Source organism: Pelophylax lessonae (assembly GCF_965119305.1).
Source record: "Pelophylax lessonae genome assembly, chromosome: 1".
Taxonomy (NCBI): Eukaryota; Metazoa; Chordata; class Amphibia; order Anura; family Ranidae; genus Pelophylax; species Pelophylax lessonae.
Genome location: NC_138768.1, coordinates 234,130,885 through 234,154,391, shown reverse-complemented (window position 1 = coordinate 234,154,391; position 23,507 = coordinate 234,130,885). Strand labels below are relative to the sequence as shown.

The window sequence follows — 23,507 nt, the reverse complement described above, 5'->3', positions numbered from 1 at the left end:
GGTGAATAGTCCCCAGCCTTTAAGGATCAGACTGACCAGAAGGCTGAGGCTGTGGCCCAACATATGTAAACTCTGGCTGGCTCCGCAATGAGGCCAGTATTCATCTTTGCCCTAGTGTTACAAACTCTGACCAAGTGGGCTAAGCTCTTACACCAATGTCCTGGATGGGGAACACTGAGCTGGTGGACCAGCTGGTCCAGGGGCTGCAGTTTATAAGTGATGTAACTCCCCTGATGGCTCACCTCTGTTTTGGCAGTGGTCCTTCGACGTGTCTTTTGGCTCAAGTGCTTGTCTGTGGATCAGGCTTCAAAAAAGGCCTTGACTGATCTTCCTTTCCAAGGAGATCGCCTGTTTGGAGCTACCCTGGATGACATCATTAAAGGTGGGGAAGAGGGCTTTTCTTCCGCAGGCTACTAAGGGCAAGGAACCTCGTCGTAGACGTGGGCCTTCCTACTCGGCTCATAAGAAGTTTTTTCATCCCTCAGGGTCGACTGACAAGGGCTCGTAGCCTTTCAGGGGCTCTTTAGGAGGATCCAAACTAACCTGTTCTGGCAAGCCAAGATCGAGCTTCTCCAGATCTGTGGACAAGGCTCCTTCAGCATGAAGGTGCGCCCTCACCCATATCAGGGGTGGGGGAGGTCTTCGCTGCTTTCCGGACCCGTGGACTTCCCTAGTGCAAGACAAGTGGGTCCACAAAGTCATTCGGTCTGGCTACAAGATTGAGTTTCACTCTTTCCAGGTTTTTTCCTTCTAACTTGCGCCTGTCTCCGGACCGCTTACAGGGCCTGTTTTGGGCGGTACAAGACCTGTTTCTTCAAGGGGTGATTGTCCCGGTTCCGCCTTTGGAACGCTTTCAGGGTTTTTACTCAAACTTGTTCACAGTCCCTAGGAAGAAAGGCAAAGGGCGTCTAACCCTGGACCTCAAGGCGCCAAACTACTTTGTGTGGGTTCAGAATGGACTCCATTCAAATGGTGGTGGCATCCCTGTGTCAGGGGGATTTTCTCGTCTCTATTGATATCAAGGATGCCTTCCTTCACATTCCGATATGTCCGTCACCACCATTTTCTCCGCTTTGCTGTGGGAGAGGAGCATTATCAGTTTGTGGCGTTACCCTTTTGGTTTCGCCTCTGCTGCTCCTTGCTATGCCAAACGGGGGATTGCGGTACTGGGCTACTTGGACGATCTCCTTCTGCGAGCAGAATCTCCCTCTGCTCTGGTGGACAACCTGAAGATCACAATACGGACTCTGCGGGAGTTCGGCTGGATTCTAAACTTTCAGAAGTCTGCTCTGGTTCCGTTCACAAAGCTGGACTATCTGGGCCTGAATCTGGACTTAGCCTTAGCCAGAGTGCTCCTTCCTCTGTACAAACTCCAGAAGTTGCAGGCTGCAATTCATCTTCTGCTGTCCAACAGATGGTCGTCCCTCCGGACTTGCATGCAGGTGCTTTGCCTGATGGTGCCTACCTTCGAGGCGGTTCCGTTTGCACAGTTCCATACAAGGTCTCTGCAAAGGGGGATTCTGACCAATTGGGACAAGACTTCCCAGTCTCTGGAATATCAGATCTGGCTGAGTCGGGGAATGAGGGGCCGTCCTTGATATAGTGACTTCATTCATGGTTTGTTCCAGCCCTCTATGGCGTACACATTCCCGAGGTGGAAAATTGGCAAGCAAATGATCTCAGTCGGCAGGCGTTGGACCATGGGGAATGGTCCATTCATCCGGAGCTGTTTCATCAGCTGTGTCTCCGGTAGGGCACTCCCGAGGTGAATCTTTTGGCGTCTTGGCTCAACAGAAGGGTGCAGAGGTTTGTGGCTCGATCGCGGGATCCATTTGCGGATGCCACAGATGCGCTGGTGGCCCCATGGGGTCAGTATTGGCTGATTTGCATCTTCCCTCTTCCCAAGCTTCTGCCCAAACTTCTATGCAGAATTGAGGCAGAAGGGATTCGGCTCATCTTAGTGGCTCCAGACTGGCCTCGCCAGGCTTGTTTCGTCAATCTGGTGCATCTGGTCGCCAACGTTCCTTGGAAGCTTCCTCTCAGGGAGGATCTTCTGTCCCAAGGACCAATCTTCCATCCTGCTTTGCAGTCGCTGGCTTTGACGGTTTGGCTGTTGAACCCCAGGTGCTGAAGGATAGGTGTTTATCTGAGACTGTGATTCCTCCAATGTTGTAAGCTAGGAAATCTACTTCTAGGAAGATCTACCATCATACGTGGATGACGTATATTGCGTGGTGTGAGTGTCTTGGGGTTCCTCCCTGCTCCTTCTCAGTACCTCGGATCTTAACCTTCCTTCAACAGTGGGGTTGAACAGAAATTGGCCTAGAGTACCATCAAGGGCCAGGTGTCTGCTTTGGCGGTTTTCTTCCAACAACCTTTGGCCACCCTCTCCCTGGTGCGTATCTTTCTTTAGGGATTCCGACATTTGGTTCCTCCAGTGCGGGCTTTGTTCCACCTTGGGATTTTCATTTGGTGCTTTCTCCTACATAAACCTCCTTTTGAAAATTTTCCAGAGATTCCCCTGCTTACGTTGTCTAAGAAGGGTGGCCTTTTTAGGGTCAAAACTGGTGGCGTTATCCTGTCCACCTTAGCTGGTAATTCACAGGGATAATAAGGTGGTTCATCGCACCTGTCTGTCGTCCATTCCAAAGGTTGTCTCTGATTTTCATTTGAATGAAAACATTGTGTTGCCTTCCCTTTTGTCCCAGGCCTAAACAGCTCTAAGAAATTGCCTTGCATGCCTTGGATGTGGTCCAGACAATTAGGGTGTACCAGGCAGCTACGGAGTCTTTCAGGAAGTCAGACTCCCTCTGCTCATGGATGGACCTCGAAAAGGGTTGTCCGCTTCCTCTGCGACCATTTCCAGATGGATCAGACAGTGGTTCAGACCTATTCCATCAGGGGTCAGGTTCCTCCTTTTACTGTCAAGATGCACTCTACAAGGGCGCTTAGCGCCTCCTGGGCCTTCCGTCATCAGGCGTCAGTGACACAGGTTTGCAAGGCGGCCACCTGGTTTTCGATGCACAATTTTACAAGGTTTTATAAAGTGGATGTGTTGGCATCTGTGGATGCTTCCTTTGGCCGCAAGGTTTTGCAGGCTACTGTTTAAGAGGACCTGATCCTCTTTGAAGGGTGTATTGTTTTTTTTCAGGTGGGCTCCGGTTGTTTATTCAGTCCCTGTTGGCTAATGTTTAGCTTTGGGAATTTTTGGGTTGTTCCCATCCCTCATGTTTAACACTGTTTTGGGATGTCCCAATGGTTATGAATACCAAGAGCTGTGTCCATCGATGAACGAACGAGAAAATGGAATTTTTGACTTACCGTAAAATCCATTTCTCTGATGTTCATTGACGGACACAGCACCCACCCCTCTGTGGAGTTCTTATTCTCCTGACACTGATTGTTACAAAACTGAGCGGCTATAGCAGAGGGAGGGGGAGTATACCCCCTGGGTATGCCTATGGGTGTAGCCAGAATTTTTTTCGGCCTAGTGTCATATTCCTGTAGGGGCAGTATATCCCAATGGTTATGAATACCAAGAGCTGTGTCTGTCAGTGAACACCAGAGAAATGGATTTCACGGTAAGTCAAAAATCCCTTATTTTTTTTGGATTGGCGATTTAATTTTATTTTCTTTTGTTGGTAAAATGATAAAACTTTCAATAAAAGTTATTTGGTAAATTAAAAAAAAATAACTGTACTTTGGTTGTCTTTGAATTTTTAGTCTGAATCGCACTTGATGTCAAAATTGTCAGCTCTTGAAGCTGAGAAGGATTCATTGCAAAGTCTTCTGACATCTAAAGAATCTGAACTGCTATCGGTCAAGAATGTGGCTCAGGAGACAGAGTCCTTGTTTAGCGAAGAGCAGGAGAAAAGAGCAAGTGAAATACGAGACTTGCATGAAAAACTTGACAAAAAGGTAATGTAACATTACAATCCTACAATTAGCATCTCAACAATGCCCCTTTCCCTTACTGTGGTTACAGTATAAACATTTACAAGGGCAGTTAAGTTGCCTAACTGCTTATACTATAAAAACCATTAAAGGTATGATGCAGATATACAAATAGGCGGTTTATACCACCTTGTAAAAGGAACTTATCTTGCCTTTATTTTAACTGCAACATGCAACCCTCATCAATGAAGCTGATCTTTAAGTGCCGGTTCACACTTATGCGCTTGCGCTTGCAATGCGAATTTGCAGTGCGAGTTTACCTTATGTTTTTCAATAGTACCAGCGCGATTGTAATGAAAATCTGATTGCGTTGATTATGTTAATTAAGCTCAGGAGGGGTGGAGCTGAGGGGAAAATCAAGCAAAAAATAAGAATTCGCACATAAGAATTCGCACATATCTGAACTGATAATGCGAGTCCAGACCGATTTACATTGATGTCAATGGAGACTAAATTCGCAACGCAGCACTGTAAACTCGCACAAGACCCTTTTTATCATCGCATCACATTCGCATCTGGATCGCAACGCATAGATGTGAACGACCGTCACGAATTCAATGTATTTTGTAAATGCATGCGATTGGAGACTATTTAGAACGCATCGCATTCGCAGTACAATCGCATAAGTGTGAACCGGCACTAAGTGTAATGAATGGCACTGTACCTAATTCAAATCCTGCTGCCTCCTTAATCTAAAAAAAAAAAAAAAAAACAGATACACCTGTGTGCAGTTTTTTTTTTTTTAACATATATATATATATATTTATTTTTTATTCGTGGTCGACCACCCGCCCCACCCCCCATTCTCACCTAGGTGAGAGAGATTTAACCCTGCTCCTGCAACCTCTATCCATACCAGATATGCCAGAAAGGATTGGCTTCCACACATTAGGCTAGGAGAGAAAGACATGTCCGTACTTTCAGTGGACGGGCTGCAAAAACCTAGAAGAGACGGCCAGCTCCCATTGACATAAGAGAAGATGGCGGTGCAGGACCCAGAATGCAGCAGCAGAGTGACAGACTACATCAGAATAATGCTGAGAGTGAGTTTTTTGGGGATAATCCAGCAAACCAAGGAAGAATAGATGGAAAAAAATGAAAGCAGAATGGTGAAGTTCCTGTTTATTATTTTTTTCATTGTAAGCATTTTTAAATTGAGGCTTGAGATTCAGCTCTGACTTTTAGTCTAAAGATGGCCATACACATTACAATCTGTATGTATAATCTCTGTGCATTCTTCTGAGATTTACCAGATGTGTCGGGGCACTTTCACTACATAACTGCTAGTAGACCTAAAGGCTATATTGCAGTCAGTTTGTAATGTGTGTGGTTTGCATAACAATGCCCCTACTGTCACTGCGTCACCAATGCTGTCTGGATAGTATCATTCATACTTGCATTGACATAAAAAATATGTAAACTCTCACCCAACCTATTCAGTTTAAGGCCCGGATCAAAGTGGTGCAAAACGTAAGTCGTTTGACTGTCGATCTGACTTTGCCCTTCGACTTCGATCAGACCTCGATGCAACTTTAATGAACTGGATCTGATTTTGATCCAACTTTGCGATGAGTGCAATTTGGGGTCTGATATGGATTTTGAGGGAAACCCCCACGCCAAAATTAAAAAAAAAAAAAAAAAACAGCGTAGGGTCCCTCCCTAAAATCCATACCAGACCCTTATACATGCATGCAGGCCTCCTGAACCATACCAGACCACATGCCCTCAACATAAGGGGGGGGGGTGGCATGTTTTAGGGCAGGGGAACTCTACCCAAGGCTCACGCCGTTCTGGCAGCTACAGTGTCGGACAGTGTTTATATAACTATGGGGCATGGCCATGCAGTGATGTCACCCGTAGACCCCACCCCCTTGTGACATCCCAGACCCATCATGGCTGTGGTCATGCTGTCAAAAAGGGGTGGGTTTTTGGGTTATGTTACCACATGGCAACACCCCATAGTTATAGAAGAACTGTCAGACACTGGAGCTACCAGAATAGCCAGATATACCAGAATACCAAAACAGTTGGAGTATACCTGCTGGTACTGCCCATAGGCGTAGTCAAGCTTTTTTTCTGCCCAGTGTCCTACTCCTGTAGGAGTCAGTATAACCCAATGGTTAAGAAGATCAGGAGCTGTGTCTGTCAATGAACATCAGAGAAATGGATTTTACGGTAAGACAAAAATCCCATTATTACGAATTTGTGTTTCGGTTCTAAGCTTGTAAGTCCTGTGATATAAGGCCACCACAGGACCTGTCTGAGTTCATACATCTGGAATGTCTGTTAACTAGGAGACTGCAATCATATGTACTCATTGTGGAGGAGAGCAGAGATGGTTAAACAGCCTTATAGTTACACTAGTGTTGTGTGTTTTCTAGACTGTTGATGAGCAGAAACTGTACCAGAAAATGTTGGAGGACCAGTTCAAAATAATTCAGGGAACAGTAAAAGAGGCTGAAAATATCATTCAAGACGCGGTGGCTAAGCTTGATGACCCTCTTCATATCCGTTGCACCAGTTCACCAGGTACAGTAGAGATATATATTGCATTGTTTTGTGAGGACCGTGTTTTCCCTGTATGGGATGCGGAAGTGTTCTGTACAGCCTCGTGCAGGCAGTCCCATTCATGTCAATTAGGATGCAGCGGCTGCACTAACACAGCCCCTGCTCCCAAATAACATGTGGCTGTGCATCCCCCAAGGCACATTGCCGGCATTTGGGGACAAGCACCCACTTGGATGTCAAATTGGGCGCAGCTGCTGTGTCCGTACAGCCACTGTGTCCCAATTGACGTGAATGGGATTGCCTGCACATGGTTGCACAGAACATCTGTACATCCCATGCTGGCAAAAAATGGCCCTTGCACAGGTGTACGCTTAAGGTTTCATACACATGAGCATATTAAAATACTCCTAGCTATGCTGGATCTTTCTGCTAGAAGATGACAGAAAAATCAAGCATAAATGATGCTTGTATTGATGCGTAATTATGTGCGTTTATGTGCATTTACAGGCATGTGGCATTGAGCTTATTCTGCTGGCCAGAATATGAATTTATTCTGTCCACTGACATAAATGTACGTGCATACATGCATGTTTAGGATGCATGTATATTCAGCTCATAAGCTCTTCTCCAAATGCAGCTTTGGTGCCTTTTATTTTTTTTTAATGCCTCTAAGCCCCCGTTCACATTGGAGCAGTTTGTCATGCGATTTGACAAGTCCAATCCTATTGCCGGCAACGGCAGTGTTCAAATTGATGCAATGCAGACTTTGTGGTGCCGCATCGATTTGAAAAAGTAGTATATGCACTACTTTTTGCGACAGATGTCTTCAAAGTCCTACTCGGGATAGCACAAATGCAGCTTTGAAATCATGCGATTTCAGGTGAGATTGCACGATTTCAAAGCCGCACTCAATGTTAACAGGGGGCTAAGCACTGGTCTTGAATTGCTAATCTAAACTCCATGATGCATTGCCACATAGGCTAACATAGAACTGCATTTTAAGGCATTAAAAAAAAAAATGCTGTATGCTTGTAAAAGTGGTATTTTCTTTTTGCCCATGTGCATCAGGTCTAAGTGCTCTAGTGCCAGTGGAGGTCTAAGTGACTGATATATTTGTTTATAATAAATATTTCTTATTTTGTTTGAACTGTGGTCCTATATTTCTTTACAAAATAAAGACTAGACACTCAGTCGATGCTGCAAGTATACGTGGAATTTTGTCATCTGTATCTGTTTATTTCTTGGGCACTTGAGCATTGGGATCTAACCATCATAAGCCCCACCACTGTGTTACTCCTAATACAACACGGGTTCATTCCACCTGTTTCATGACGCAGATCAAAAATTGAGCAGAAACAGTTGGATGACGTAGAATAGAAATTGAGCAGGAAGAGTTGTGCAGAGGGTTTGTTGCTTCTGAGACCTGTTGGATAGATTTGTAATCTTAAAGTCTGAGGAGAGTCTAGCCTTCAGTATTTAGGGATTCATTGTTTTTGCTTTTGGTGTCTTTGCGCTAGTGTATAATCCTTTACGGATATGCAATATTGGAACTTACTATATGTGCAAACCGCTATGCTTTAGCCGCGCTTGTTTTTATTATTTTTGTACAAGACAGTAATTTTTATTTAGATTGGTATTATTTATCATCCAGTAGCCATTATAGTCCCCATCACTGGGACGATAACTACACTTTGACATCAGACTCTTTTAGCTATATTGTTTTTGTGAATATAGGCAGAGACAGATTTTAGTTGCGCAGCCTGTAAGCCGCTCATCAGTAACTTTACTAGAAAGCATTAGTTATGTAGCAGAGGTTTTCCGACATATTTTCTGACGTGTATGGAACTGAAATGGTGATTTCTTTGGCTTTATGCTTATATAGCAATGAAATGTGATACAGTTTTGAAACACATGCATTCTGCCAGTTCTAAGCAGGAGATTGTATGGCCTTTGCATAAATCTATGGATAATACACAGCCTAAAGAATACTTCTAGTGTAAGGGAAAAAAAAAAAAATATATATATATATATACGCATACATACATAATACACACAGTATCTCGCAAAAGGGAGTACACCCCTCACATTTTTGTAAATATTTTATTATAGCTTTTCATGTGACAACACTGAAGAAATTACACTTTGCTACAATGTAAAGTAGTGAGTGTACAGCTTGTATAACGTAAATTTGCTATCCCCTCAAGATACTCAACACACAGCCATTATTATCTAAACTGCTGGCAACAAAAGTGAGTACACCCCTAAGTGAAATTGTCAAAATTGGGCCCGAAGTGTGAATATTTTGTGTGGCCATCATTTTCCAGCACTGCCTTAACCCTCTTGGGTATGGAGTTCACCAGCGATTCACAGGTTGCCACTGGAGTCCTCTTCCACTCCTCCATGATGACATCACGGAGCTGGGTGGATGTTGGAGACCTTTTGCTCCTCCACCTTCCGTTTGAGAATGCCCCACAGATGCTCAATAGGGTTTAGGTCTGAAGACATGCTTGGCCAGTCCATCACCTTTGCCCTCAGCTTCTTTAGTAAGGCAGGTGTGTTTGGGGTCATTATGTTGAAAAACTGCCCTGCGGCCCAGTCTCCGAAGGGAGGGTATCATGCTCTGCTTCAGTATGTCACAGTACATGTTGGCATTCATGGTTTCCTCAATGAACTCTAGCTCCCCAGTGCCGGGTAGCACTCATGCAGCCCCAGACCATGACACTCCCACCGCCATGCTTGACTGTAGGCAAGACACACACCTGTCTTTGTACTCCTCACCTGGTTGCCACTACACACGCTTGACACCATCTGAACCAAATAAGTTTATCTTGGTCTCATCAGACCACAGGACATGGTTCCAGTAATCCATGTCCTTAGTCTGCTTGTCTTCAGCAAACTGTTTGCAGGCTTTCTTGTGCATCATCTTTAGAAGAGGCTTCCTTCTGGGATGACAGCCATGCAGACCAATTTGATGCAGTGTGCGTCATATGGTCTGAGCACTGACAGGCTGACCCTCCACCCCTTCAACCTCTGCAGCACTGCTGGCAGCACACATTTCCCAAAGACAACCTCTATCTATTTCCCAAAGACAACCTCTGGATCTGACGCTGAGCACGTGCACTCTTTGGTTGACCATGGCGAGGCCTGTTCTGAGTTGAACCTGTCCTGATAAACTGCTGTATGGTCTTGGCCACTGTGCTGCAGCTCAGTTTCAGGGTCTTGGCTATCTTCTTAAAGCCTAGGTCATCTTTATGTAGAGCAACAATTCTTTTTTTCAGATCCTCAGAGTTCTTTGTCATTAGGGTGCCATGTTGAACTTCCAGTGACCAGTATGAGAGAGTGAGAGCAATAACACCAAATTTAACACAGCTGCTCCCCATTCACACCTGAGACCTTGTAACACTAACGAGTCACTTGACACCGGGGAGGAAAAATGTCTAAATGGGCACAATTTGGGACATTTTCACTTAGGGGTGTACTCCCTTTTGTTGCCAGTGGTTTAGACAATAATGGCTGTGTGTTGAGTTATTTTGAAGGGACAGCAAATTTACACTTATACAAGCTGTACACTCCCTACATTGTAGCAAAGTGACATTTCTTCAGTGTTGTCACATGAAAAGGTATAATATATTTACAAAAATGTGAGGGGTGTACTCACTTTTGTGAGATTCTGTGTGTGTATAAATATATACACACACACAACTGTATAACAGTGTAAATTTGCTGCCCCCTCAAAATAACTCAACACACAGCCATTAATGTCTAAACCGCTGGCAATAAAAGTGAGTACACCCTTAAGTCAAAATGTCCAAATTGGGCCCAAAGTGTCAAAATCTTGTGTGCCCGCCATTTTTTTCCACCACTGCCTTAACCTTCTTGGGCATGGAGTTCACAAAAGCTTCACAGTTTCCCACTGGAGTCCTCTTCCACTTCTCCATGAGGACATTACAGAGCTGGTGGATGTTAGAGAATTTGCTCTCCTCCACCTTCCATTTGCGGATGCCCCACAGATGCTCAATAGGGTTTAGGTCTGGGGAAATGCTTGGCCAGTCCATCACCTTTACCCTCAGCTTCTTCAGCAAGGCAGTGGTTGTCTTGAAGGTGTGTTTGGGGTCATTATGTTGGAATACTGCCCTGCGGCCCAGTCTCCAAAGGGAGGGTATCATGCTCTGCTTCAGTATGTCACAGTACATGTTGGCATTCATGGTTCCCTCAATGAACTCTAGCTCCCCAGTGCCGGGCAGCACTCATGCAGCCCCAGACCATGACACTCCCACCACCATGCTTGACTGTAGGCAAGACACACACCTGTCTTTGTACGCCTCACCTGGTTGCCACCGCACACGCTTGACACCATCTGAGCCAAAAAAATTTATCTTGGTCTCATCAGACCACAGGACACGGTTCCAGTAATCCATGTCCTTAGTCTGCTTGTCTTCAGCAAACTGTTTGCGGGCTTTCTTGTGCATCATCATTAGAAGAGGCTTCCTTCTGGGATGACAGCCATGCAGACCAATTTGATGCAGTGTGTGGTGTATGGTCTGAGAACGGACAGGCTGACCCCCCCCCCCCCCCCCCCACCCATTGAACCTCTTCAGCAATGCTGGCAGCACTCAAAAGTCTATTTCCCAAAGACAACCTCTGGATATGATGCTGAGCACGTGCACTCATTTTCTTTGGTTGACCATGGCGAGGCCTGTTCTAAGTGTGTGTGTATATGTATATATATATGTATATAATATATTGAATATGAAGAATATTCAATTCACAATGTGAAGAATATTCTATTCACATATTTTCTGTATATTCTATCATTGATTGCGGATAATTTTTGATAATATTTATGTAAATAATTGCACTACATGAGCACTTTTTTTTTTTTCTTTCAATATTTATTGCACCTGCACTTTGTTGTTGGAGGAAGTTTGGTTGTAATTTTGTTGCACAATATTAATTGATTATTTGCAGATTAGCACAAGCACATAATATTACATATGTAGTAGTATCATTATACAACTTAATTGTTACTATTTATATATTTATTGCACCTTAACTCAGCACATTTTCAGCACTAGCACTTTTTTGATCCATTCACATATGAGTTTTAATCACTCCACAATACAAGTCTAGCACTTCAATGTTTAATAACCATCACTACTAAAGAGTTTTTGAATCAGAATTTATAGTTAAATAGGAGTACAGATTACAGATATTGCGCTTATTTCAATCCTTAATTATATATATATATATATATATATATATATATATGTGTGTGTGTGTACATATATATATATATATATATATATATATATATATATATTATTTTTTTATTTTTTTGTCCCAATAGCATCTTTTTGTATTCTTCAAAATTACCTACTAAATTAAATGTATTTTCTTCACAGATTACCTTGTGAACAGATCCCAAGCGGCTCTAGATTCATTATCTTCCTTGGAAAATGGACATGCTAAATATGTTCAGAATATGACAGGTGGGCTCCCATGTTCAATTGTCTCTCCCATGTGTCATTTGTGGCTAAAGCTGGCCATACAAAGTCCTCTTAATTCAGTGATCAATTTATTACTTATTTTATTTAAGACTTTTTTTTTTTTATATACAGAAGTGATAATTATATCGTTTTGATCATGTTCTATTTCAAGAGTTATTTTTAAGACAAAATAAGTAATATTGTTCAGTGCTGAAATATTTTTTATAACACGTGTGAGGACAGCAGGTCTCATCTCAGCAGTTAACAACTCTAGCATGTATCTCCTAGGTCTTTAAATTGGTTCGAAAGGTTAAAGGTTTTTTTACCTTAATGCATTTTATGAATTGCGGTATAAAAGTTGTATGTTCAGCTTCCTCCCCAAATACTTCCCTATCTTGATCCAGCGCTGTGCCCGAGAGGAGCAGCAGTGCTGCTCACTTTCTCTCCTCACAGGCTCAGAGACAGCAGCAAGAGCCATTGGCTCCTGCTTCTGTTAGTCAAATCCTGTGAGGAGTGGCCGAGGCCGAACTGCACTGTGTTTCAGTAGACACAGGAAAAGAGAAAAGTGCTGCGCTATAAACATGCAAAAAAAATGCATAAATTAATCTGACATATAAAGTGCTACATATAAACATAGTGTCAAATATGTAAATGACACTGCAAAATCAAATAAAGTGCAAAGTGACAAATGTGCAAACAAGCAACCTCTATTTCTCTATCGCTCATTGACAGACGTAGTCCTCGGTGATACGGCACCTTCGGGTTATGTCGCCTCCACAGGAGTAGGACTAGACAGGAAATAAAATGCTCTGGCCACACCCTAGGGGCAGTCCCCGAGGGTATATCCTCTCTCTCTGCCACAGCAAATCAGTTTTTTTCTGTCTAGTCAGGAGTAAGGACCTAGATACCTTGCTGGGATCTTCGGTCCTGGCAGGATTTTTTTTTCTTAGAAAAGATTTTTTCTCTTACGTCCTCCGACAGTCGCCGCCTCTTCATATTCGTCACATATGGGGTATTAGACTTTGCTCCGAAGGAGTAGCTAGGCAACAGAATATGTTAACAATAAAGCTTTAACATATCCCACCCTCAAGGGGTGGTCCCCTCAGTCAATACCCTCCTACTTCCTGCAACCATATCTCAGTTTTAATGTCTAGCTTGTCAGGAGTGGCTGGCTCTCTCTGTGCTGGGACTTTTTGTCCCAGACTCTTTCTTCTTTTTAATATTTTGTTTGAGTTTTCTCTCTACCTTTACTTAGCTGTTATTTTTGTCAGCATTAGTTAGTTCTTCGGACGAAGAGGATCATGCGGACTGGGTCTCGGGCTGATCCCCCTGGTCGCAGGTCGTGGGTCAGTGGCTTCCCAGTCTGCCATCGAGCGTTCAGCCAGGTAACGCTCCTGGCACAGTGAACGACCCATCCCTGTTCGGTGCAGGGATGATTGGTGAGGTGGCTACCTCACCGGACGCTGTGCGGTTTCTTAACCTCCATTATGTGCGTCTTGAATTGCGACTCTCCCTGCCTCATGTGCAGCGGCTTGTTCGCCTGTGCGGGTTCCCCACGCCATGTGAGGTAAGTGTATTTATGTGGGGACCTGTCTGTCTGGGGGGGTCTCAGTCTGGGACTGTGTAACCTGCCTTTAATCACACTGCTTGTCTCCCTATCTCTCGGCTGCATGCTGTGGGCTGCAAGGGGGGGGGGAGCTGTATGACACTGTGTGTGTCAGGCTGGGCAGTGTGAGGAGCTGTGTGCTGTGGGGCATGTTTTTTCTTGGCATGTTTGGGCATATACAGCGATCGCTGCGGCGATCTAACATGTATCCTTATATTGGGATGTAATGTGTGTGTTTTTTATGCACTGTGGAGCGGCGTTTTCGGCGCCAAACGACGCCATTTTACCGGCGCCCGCTCCGGCCGCATGGTTTACATGCACGGCGGCCATTTTCTTGTAGCCTCCATAGGCTTACATAGAGCGCCCTGGCAGCATCACTTCCTCTCTCCTGGAACACCGATCGAGGCAGCAGCAGCAGCGGGGTCTCCTCAGGTTTTATCCTTCTGTTCTTGTTATCCATTGCCTGTACTCAGTTTGTATATTCCCTGTGGGGGTCTCATTGTGCCGGAGTGTGGTGCGGTGGGCTGCGCTTGCCGCGCTTGCTAAAAGGGGGCAGTTAACCCTTGGTTGTCTGGCATTACAGGGGCAATGGATTCTCAGGAGGGCAAGTTTCCTACAGTATTGGTGGAAAGCCAGGGGACCGCTGTTTCCCCCCCAGGGGGGGATTTAGCCACTATTGTGGCTGGCCTTGCTGCCCAGGTGCAAATGCTGGTGGCTGCTCAATCTACTAAACGGCCCAGAGTTGCTCTGTCCTCTGATTCTGAGGGTGAAGGTGATGGGGCTGTTCTGGCAGGGACCCCCCTATCGGGGTCCCGCTCCTCTCTTGATCTAGTGGGGTCTGAGGTAGAGGCTGAAGTTGAGGGGGTTGATAATTCTCCCCCTGGCTCGCCTGAAGAGCTTGCAATCATGGATGAGTTGATTGCTTCCATTAAGCAGACGCTACGTTTGCAGGACGAAGTGTGTCCCCCCGCTGCTTTGGCGGCTTATGGGACGCAGAGAAAACGCAGGACGCCGCAGGTTTTTCCCTGCAATGCTGATTTTCAGCGCGCTGTTAAGGATCAATGGCGCGATCTGCGCAAGCCTTTTGCGGTACCAAGTAAATTCAAGCTGCGTTATCCTTTCTCGCCTGCCACTGATGAACGGTGGTGTGTGCCTCCGCCAGTGGATCATGCAATTGCGGTTTTGAACAAAGCCACTGCGATTCCTGCAGAGGGTTCCCCTGTTTTCCGTGATGCCACGGATAGGAGACTGGAGTCTCTTGCCCGTCATACTTATTCTGTTACGGGCTCTATGCTTAAGGCTCTGTTTGCTTCTCTCATGGCGGCCCAGGCGATCGCAAGTTGGACGCAGATGCTTAGGCGCGTCCTAGTGGCCGATTCGGCCTCGGCGGCGACCCTGGATATGGTGGATCAGATCCACCAGGGTGTCATGTATCTGTGTGATGCGGACCTGGACCTGATTCCGTTGGCTGCACGTGTGCACAGCGTGGCGGTGTTGTCTCGCCGCCTGGTTTGGTTGAAATGTTGGTCGGTGGACCAATCTTCACGTAAGACCTTAGCCAATCTACCTTATGATGGGTCTCGCCTTTTTGGGGAGTCCCTGGATGTGTTGATTAAGGGGATCACCGGGGGTAAGAGCACTCTCTTGCCCCATTTCCCCAAGGCTAAGGGGGCTTCTGGGAAGAAGCATGCAAATTTTTGGCCCCCTCAGGGGTCCTTTCGTGCCTTTCGGCCGCACTACAAGGGCAAACCGTTCAAAGGCCAAGGCTCTCAGAAGAAGCCCTGGTCTGGGAAACAGAAGTCCGGCCAATCCGGACCTGCTGCCCATAACAGTTCGGCCTGAAGGGGCGCCCTCACCCAGTTTTGGGGTGGGGGGACGCTTGCTCGGTTTTCTTCAGCCCTGGTTGGCCCGTGTGCGGGACAGGTGGGTTCTGGAAATCGTTCGATCTGGTTACAAGATCGAGTTTCTCTCTCGGCCGGAGAGCAGATTTTTTCCCTCAAATCTTCAACTGTCTCCAGAGCGCCTGCGGGATCTGCACCTGGCGGTGCGGGACCTGAGGGCTCAGGGAGTGGTGGTTCCGGTTCCTCATCGGGACAGATTTCGGGGGTTTTATTCCAATCTGTTCACCGTGCCCAGGAAGGAGGGCAAGGTTCGTCCGATTCTGGACTTGAAGGCTCTGAACCGCTCTGTGCGGGTTCGCAAGTTCCGCATGGAATCCCTGCGCTCGGTGGTGGCTGCCCTGGTTCCGGGGGAATTCATGGCCTCCATCGATTTGAAGGATGCGTACCTTCACATCCCCATATTCGAGGGTCATCAGAGGTACCTTCGATTTGCCATTGCGGAGGATCACTACCAGTTCGTGGCGTTGCCCTTTGGTCTCGCCTCGGCTCCGCGGGTCTTCACCAAGGTGCTTGCACCGGTTCTGGCATTATTGAGGGCCCAGGGCATTTCTGTCCTGGGGTATCTGGACGACATTCTGGTTCGGTCTGCGACCAGACAGGGTCTGGAGAAGGACCTGTCTGTCACAATGCAAACTCTGCAGGAGTTTGGTTGGACGATAAATGTTCCAAAGTCGACACTGAGTCCGTCGGTTCGTCTCCCCTATCTGGGAATGATACTGGACTCGGTGCAGGCGAAGGTCTTCCTGCCGGAAGACAAACTCAGGACTCTTCAGGAGGAAGTCAGGTCCCTCAGGGATGTTCCACACTCGTCTCTGCGGACGTGTATGAGATGTCTGGGATTGATGGTCTCGGCCTTCGAGGCGATTCCTTTCGCGCAGTTTCACACGCGGGGTCTCCAAGCGGAGATCCTGTCCAAGTGGGACGGGCGACCTCAATCTCTGGATCTTCAGATCTCGTTGAGTCATCGCACCAGGGAAAACCTTCTGTGGTGGCTCCAGTCCCCGTTGGTGTCCGGGGGCAAGTCGCTTCGTCCGATCTCGTGGACGATAATCACCACGGATGCCAGCCTGTCGGGCTGGGGTGGTGTTCTGGGCGTTCTGTCCGCCCAGGGGACCTGGTCGGAGGGGGAGTCTTCCCTCCCGATCAACATTCTGGAATTGCGTGCGATAAGGCTCTGTCTTCATCGCTGGACGGACCGGCTGCAGGGCTGCCCGGTTCGGGTGCAGACGGACAATGCCACGGCGGTGGCCTACATCAACCACCAAGGGGGCACCAGGAGTGCCCGAGCGGCTCGAGAAGTGGCCGACATTCTGTCTTGGGCCGAGACTCATGTCCCGGCGATAACGGCAGTTCACATTCCGGGAGTGGAGAACTGGCAGGCGGACTATCTGAGTCGCCAGACCCTGGATCAGGGGGAATGGTCTCTCCACCCGGCTGTCTTCCAGATGTTGTGCGCGAAGTGGGGTCTTCCAGATGTGGACCTGTTCGCGTCTCGCCTCAACTACAAGGTGAAGAGGTTCGTGGCAAGGACGCGCGACCCTCGGGCAGACGCGTCGGACGCGTTAGTGGCCCCGTGGCATCAGTACAGGCTGATGTACGCGTTTCCACCGATTCAGTTGCTGTCCAGGTTCCTTCGCAGGTTACACTCGGAACGCAGCACGGTGATTCTTGTGGCACCGGACTGGCCTCGCCGGTCCTGGTACGCAGACCTCGTGAATCTGGCGGCCGACGCCCCTTGGCGTCTGCCTCTTCGAGACGATCTACTGTCTCAAGGACCGATTTACCATCCTGCTTTACAGTCGCTGGCTTTGACGGCCTGGCTGTTGAGACCGAGGTCCTGAAGGAGAAGGGTCTCTCTCCAGAGGTCGTTCATACTTTGATCAACGCGAGGAAGTCTTCCTCGGGGAAGGTTTATTACCGTACTTGGAAGGCCTATTTTGCCTGGTGTGAGTCCAGGGGGTTTTCACCCCGCACGTACTCGGTTTCCCGTGTGCTGTCTTTCCTTCAGACGGGTGTCGAACAGCGTTTGGCGCTGGCTACGATAAAGGGTCAGGTGTCTGCGCTGGCCGTTCTGTTTCAACGTCCCGTGGCTTCCAACTCCTTCGTTGGCACTTTTATTCAGGGTGTGCGGCATCTGGTTCCTCCTAGGAGGGATCCTTTGCCCCCTTGGGACTTTAATCTTGTTCTATCTGTGTTACAACGTGCTCCTTTTGAACAGATCAGGGAGATCTCGTTGTCTATGTTGTCCAAAAAGGTCGCCTTTTTGGTGGCGATCACTTCGGCTCGCAGAGTGTCGGAACTGGCGGCTTTGTCCTGCAAGTCTCCGTACCTGGTTGTTCATTTGGATAAGGTGGTCTTGCGACCTAATCCTTCTTTTCTGCCGAAACGTGTTTCGGAATTCCATCTTAACGAGGATATTGTTTTGCCTTCGTTGTGCACGAAGCCTAAACATCCAAAGGAGGTGAGATTGCACTCTCTGGATGTTGTTCGGGCGATAAGGGTTTACCTTAAATCGACTGAGTCTTTTCGTAGGACGGACTCCTTGTTTGTTCTTCCAGAGGGTCCTCGGAAGGGCATGGCGGCTTCGACCTCTACCATCGCCAAATGGATCAGGCAGACCATTGAACAGGCCTATGCCTTGCAGGGGAAGGTTCCCCCTGTGCCTGTGAAGGCGCACTCTACTAGATCTCTGAGTACGTCTTGGGCCTGCCGTCATGGGGCTTCTGTAGCCCAGGTGTGTAAGGCGGCGACTTGGTCGACCGTGCACACTTTCACAAAGTTCTACAAAGTAGATGTTCAGGCATCGGCGGATGCTTCCTTTGGCCGCAAGGTTCTTAGTGCGGCTGTTCCATAGGGTCCCTTGTTGGGGGACTCCTGGCTGTTGGGATAGTTTTTTGTATCCCCTGGTTTTTTTGTCTTTTCCTGGGTTGTTGCTCCTGTTGAGCACTTATTTTTGCTGTTGCCCAGCTGGTTTCCTTCCTTTAGTAAGGTTCCTTTCTTTGATGTGGAGACTGCGTTGCCTTTCGGCGCGGATGCGTTTCCCACCCCTCATGTTTGCACTGCTTTGGGACGTCCCCATATGTGACGAATATGAAGAGGCGGCGACTGTCGGAGGACGTAAGAGAAAACGGAATTTTTGTAAAATCTTACCTGTAAAATTCCTTTCTCTGAGTCCTCCGACAGTCGCCGCCCCCGCCCCTCTTTTGGGGTTTGAATGTATACTCTACTGCTATTCCACTAAAACTGAGATATGGTTGCAGGAAGTAGGAGGGTATTGACTGAGGGGACCACCCCTTGAGGGTGGGATATGTTAAAGCTTTATTGTTAACATATTCTGTTGCCTAGCTACTCCTTCGGAGCAAAGTCTAATACCCCATATGTGACGAATATGAAGAGGCGGCGACTGTCGGAGGACTCAGAGAAAGGAATTTTACAGGTAAGATTTTACAAAAATTCCGTTTTTTTAGACAGCTTTTTTTCTCCAGTGTGCCTGTGAGATCTTCAAGCAAGAAAGCTGAACTGGGCGACGGGCGGGATGTTGAGATCCAGTGGTCACCCCAGTTCAGCCTACGAGCGCGTGCAGGCCATAGCTCCGCGCTGGGTCGGCCGCGACATAGTCCCACTGGACGGGGACTGACCCTGCGAGTTAAACGTCTCGCTGAAACGCCAAGGACCATGAGTCACGGCGTCCGTATTGGTCGACAGCCCTCCAACTTCGGTGGAGAGGGGTACTGTCAGGAGTTGGCGCCCGCCTGGTTCCGGTATGGTGAGTAGTATGTTCCCCTTTTCCCCCTGACGGGTCTTGTGGTGAACGCGGGCCCCTCTCTGTAATGGTAAGGATGGGTTCCCCTCTATCCTATAACATAGCACAGATCCCCCTATATTGAGTGTGATTTGTGTGTACAAAAAGCCAGCAGGCTTGGTTTGGGAGCTGACAATCTAATTACAAAGTATGTTTAAATGATTGTAATATGTGGCAGCACTGGAATCTTACTGTGATACTAGAAGTATCCTACCTGTCAGAAGCCACAGGACATGTATGCGGCTTGCCAGGTCATTCCTCCAGCTGAAGCATGTCTCCCGACGGCCACGCGGTTCCGCCAGGGTTCGGTACCGCCGGTCAAGCTGATCTCCATGAGAGAAAGATTTTTGCGATGCCTAGTTACTCTGCAGGACGCCGCTATGCTGTAACAGACCGCCGTAGATCGCAGGAGGCCGCCATTTTGGCGTAGCCTCGTGTCTGCAGCATGGGGGCGGCCATGTTTGAGGTGACTCAAACACCTCGTGGAGCTAGGGGAGGCGCCGGAAGGCGTGCAGAGGGGCGAAGCCGCCTCCTTTCTTCCCGGGCAGCCAGCCAAAAGACTTCCTGTTTGTGGAGACAGCGCTGTAATCTGTTGCAGTGAACTCTGAGCATCAAGTGGTGAGCCTGGGGGTCTATCTCTCTCTCTCTCGCTCGATAGGGATCCCTAGCAGGTAACACTGAGGGGCTTTTGTGGCGCTGGGGGTCTGGAAAAAAAAAAAAAAAAAGTTTTTTATTTAAGTTTGGATTGAATTTTCCGGGTAGTTACTGGAATAATCATGGACCCTGCCACACAAGTACCCCCACCTGTTTCCCTCGAGGGGGCCACGGGACCCGTCGGTGCACAGAGTATGGATGCATTTACAGCAGCTTTGGAGTCTTTGGTGGCTCGGGTGGAGACGGCCTGTCAGGGACGGGGGTCAAGAAAGCGACCCCCGCCTACCCCTATATCATCTGACACCTCTGAATCAGATTCAGAGATGGTCACTGCAGCTGCAGGTCCCTCTGCAAGGGCTGTTATCTCAGGTAAAGCTCCCTCAGACAGTGAGGAGGACGTTCATTCTTCCGCCATAATTCAGGAAGAAGCATTGGTGGACGCACTAGTTGTGGCGGTGCGGGAAACCTTAAGACTTGAGGTTTTACCGGCAGAGGCAACTGAAACAGAGATTCCCTTTGGTTCTAACAAGCCCATCAAGACGGTGAAGGTTTTTCCTGTACCCAAGTGTTTTGGTAATAAAATTAAAGAAGAATGAGAGCATTCTAAGCGTACCTTTACTATTTCCAAGCGTATTGCTAGACGCTATCCGTTTGAGGAATCCCTCATTAAGAAATGGACGGTACCACCAGTGGTGGATCCACCTATTTCCAGGCTGAATAAAGCCACGGTTATCCCAGTGGAGGACACTTCGTCCTTTAAGGATCCGGTGGATCGAAAGATGGAAGCGGAGTCCCGCACTATCTTCTCCCTGATAGGGTCAGCATTTAGACCAGTAATTGTTATTGGTCTAGTTTCCCAGACACTAACGGAATGGGCGAGATTGGTACGCCAAGACCTGAGGGGAAAAGATATCCCCCAGGGAACATCTGATTTGATGGAACAGATTCTACAAGGGCTACAGTTTGTCTGTGACGCAGCCTTGGATGCTACCCCCCTATTAGGGCATGCATCTATGTCAGCGGTAATCCTCAGACGTGTGCTGTGGTTAAAATGCTGGTCAGCTGACCTAGGTTCCAAAAAGACCTTGACGAATCTCCCCTTTCAGGGGAATCGCCTATTTGGGGCCACCCTAGATGAGATCATTAAGGATGCCACTGGGGGCAAGAGCACTTTCTTGCCACAGGCTGCTAAAGATAAGGGACCTCGCAACAAGCGAGGACCTTTCTTTACCGCCCATAAAGGGTTCGCACGCCCGGCTGGAACAAGCGGGAAAGGCAAGACTCCTCCAGGAGGGTTCAAGAAGGGCTGGTCGGACAAACAGAGGACCGACTCAGCCAAACCCGAAGCAAAGGATTACACAGCCTGAAGGTGCGCCCCCACCCGGTTTGAGGGTGGGGGGACGTTTTCACCGGTATTCAGGACATTAGATCGAGCATCGACTACTGCTACCGGTGCGATTCTTCCCTTCCAACATTTAAGTACTACAGGGAGCGGTAGTCACCGTTCCCTGAACAGATCTTTTCCTTTACCTTTTCCTAAGATTAGTCTCAATTCCCCACAGGAATCGGATCTGGTTGACCAGACAGACCAAGAAGCCTCTAGCCAGGTGACTTCAGTCCCTGAGGTTCAACCAGGAAAGATCACCATTCCTGATAGGAATCAGGTGTCTGATAAATGTGTGGGAACAGAAAACGACCAGACTTTCTCGGATGGTCGGGGCCAGATAGCTCTAGGGACGCCTGGTTCAGATCCAGTCAGTGCCAGTGGTCCTAGAAATTCTAGGCTGGCCTCGTCAAGCCGGCCTGGCCGACTTGGACTTGCTAGTCGCGGACGTTCCGTGGGAACTGCGTCTCAGGGAGTATCTGCGGTCTCCAGAACCAATCTACCATCGTGCTTTACAGTCGCTGGTTTTAATGGCCTGGCCATTGAGACCCAAGTACTGAAGGACAGAGGGTTGTCAGCTTCAGTCATTCCTACCCTTATTAAAGCAAGGAAAGCGACTTCCAGCAGAGTCTATTATCACACATGGAAGACTTATATCGCGTGGTGCGAATCTTTAGGATTTCCTCCACGTACCTATAAGGTGACTCGAATATTGGCCTTTTTGCAAAAAGGGGTTGAGCAGAAACTAGCCTTGAGCACCATCAAGGGTCAAGTTTCAGCATTAGCAATCTTCTTTCAGAAACCTTTAGCTACCAAGTCCTTGGTGCGGAATTTCATCCAGGGGGTGCGGCACCTGGCTCCACCAGTCTGCGCGCCCTTACCGCCCTGGGATCTTAATTTGGTTTTGTCGGTTCTACAGAAACCTCCTTTTGAAAACATCAGGGAGATTCCCTTGCTTACTTTATCCCAGAAGGTGGCCTTCTTGGTGGCTATCGCTTCTGCACGCAGGGTGTCAGAACTGGCTGCTTTATCATGCCAGTCCCCATACTTGGTGTTTCATAGGGATAAGGTAGTACTTCATCCTAAGCCATCCTTTCTTCCAAAGGTGGTTTCAGATTTTCATCTGAATGAAGATATTGTACTACCTTCCTTGTGCCCTCAGCCCAATCATCATCGGGAACATGCGTTGCATTCCTTGGATGTGGTTCGGGCAATCAGGGTATACCTGAAGGCTACGGAATCATTCCGTAAGACGGATTCACTTTTTGTGATCACGGATGGCCCCAGAAAGGGGTTGCCTGCATCTGCCGCGACTATTGCCAAATGGATTAGACAGACGGTGGTACAGGCTTATTCTATTAAGGGTCGGAGTCCTCTGTTCCCTGTTAGGGCGCACTCCACTCGAGCGCTCAGTACTTCCTGGGCCTTTCGCCATCAGGCGTCAGTGGTCCAGGTATGTAAGGCGGCCACCTGGTCGTCGGTACATACCTTTACAAAATTTTATAAAATTGATGTGATGGCATCGGCGGATGCCTCATTTGGCCGCAAGGTTTTGCAGGCCGCAATTTGAGGAGACCGGTGGTCTACCTCGAGGGTTTTTTTCTGTTGAAAAATTTTTTGTTGAGTCTCATCATTGAGGATGAGCATTGTAAAACTTCTAGTTGGCACCGGTTGGGCCTTCTAGATTGGTTTTTTTTTCCATTTCTCCCACCCCTCATTTGTGGTACTGCTTTGGGACGTCCCGAAGGTGCTGTATCACCGAGGACTACGTCTGTCAATGAGCGATAGAGAAAAATGGATTTTTGTAAAATCTTACCGTAAAATCCTTTTCTCTTAGCTCATTGACAGACGTAGTACCCGCCCCTCTGTTTTGGAGTTGGGTTGGGTTAAATTCTCTAAACACTGCTTTGTGACATAACTGATTTGCTGTGGCAGAGAGAGAGAGGATATACCCTCGGGGACTGCCCCTAGGGTGTGGCCAGAGCATTTTATTTCCTGTCTAGTCCTACTCCTGTGGAGGCGACATAACCCGAAGGTGCTGTATCACTGAGGACTACGTCTGTCAATGAGCTAAGAGAAAAGGATTTTACGGTAAGATTTTACAAAAATCCATTTATATCACAATATAGAAGCAAAAATTGCATGTGGAAAAGGGTAGAAGTCCTCAATAGCGTGAAAATGTGTTCAAATAAGGAATAGTTTCCATTTTTAA

The 23,507-nt window shown here is 47.6% G+C and overlaps 1 protein-coding gene across 1 annotated transcript in view; it reads left to right on the top strand.

Annotated features, from left to right (window-relative positions):
- Positions 1-23,507, top strand: part of HIP1R (huntingtin interacting protein 1 related) — a 271,144-nt gene that overhangs the window by 171,858 nt on the left and 75,779 nt on the right. Inside the window, exons 18-20 of the mRNA XM_082258417.1 lie at positions 3,724-3,918; positions 6,336-6,483; positions 11,865-11,951. Of these exons, the coding sequence (XP_082114543.1) occupies positions 3,724-3,918; positions 6,336-6,483; positions 11,865-11,951 (430 nt within the window). The remainder of the gene's footprint in view (positions 1-3,723; positions 3,919-6,335; positions 6,484-11,864; positions 11,952-23,507) is intronic.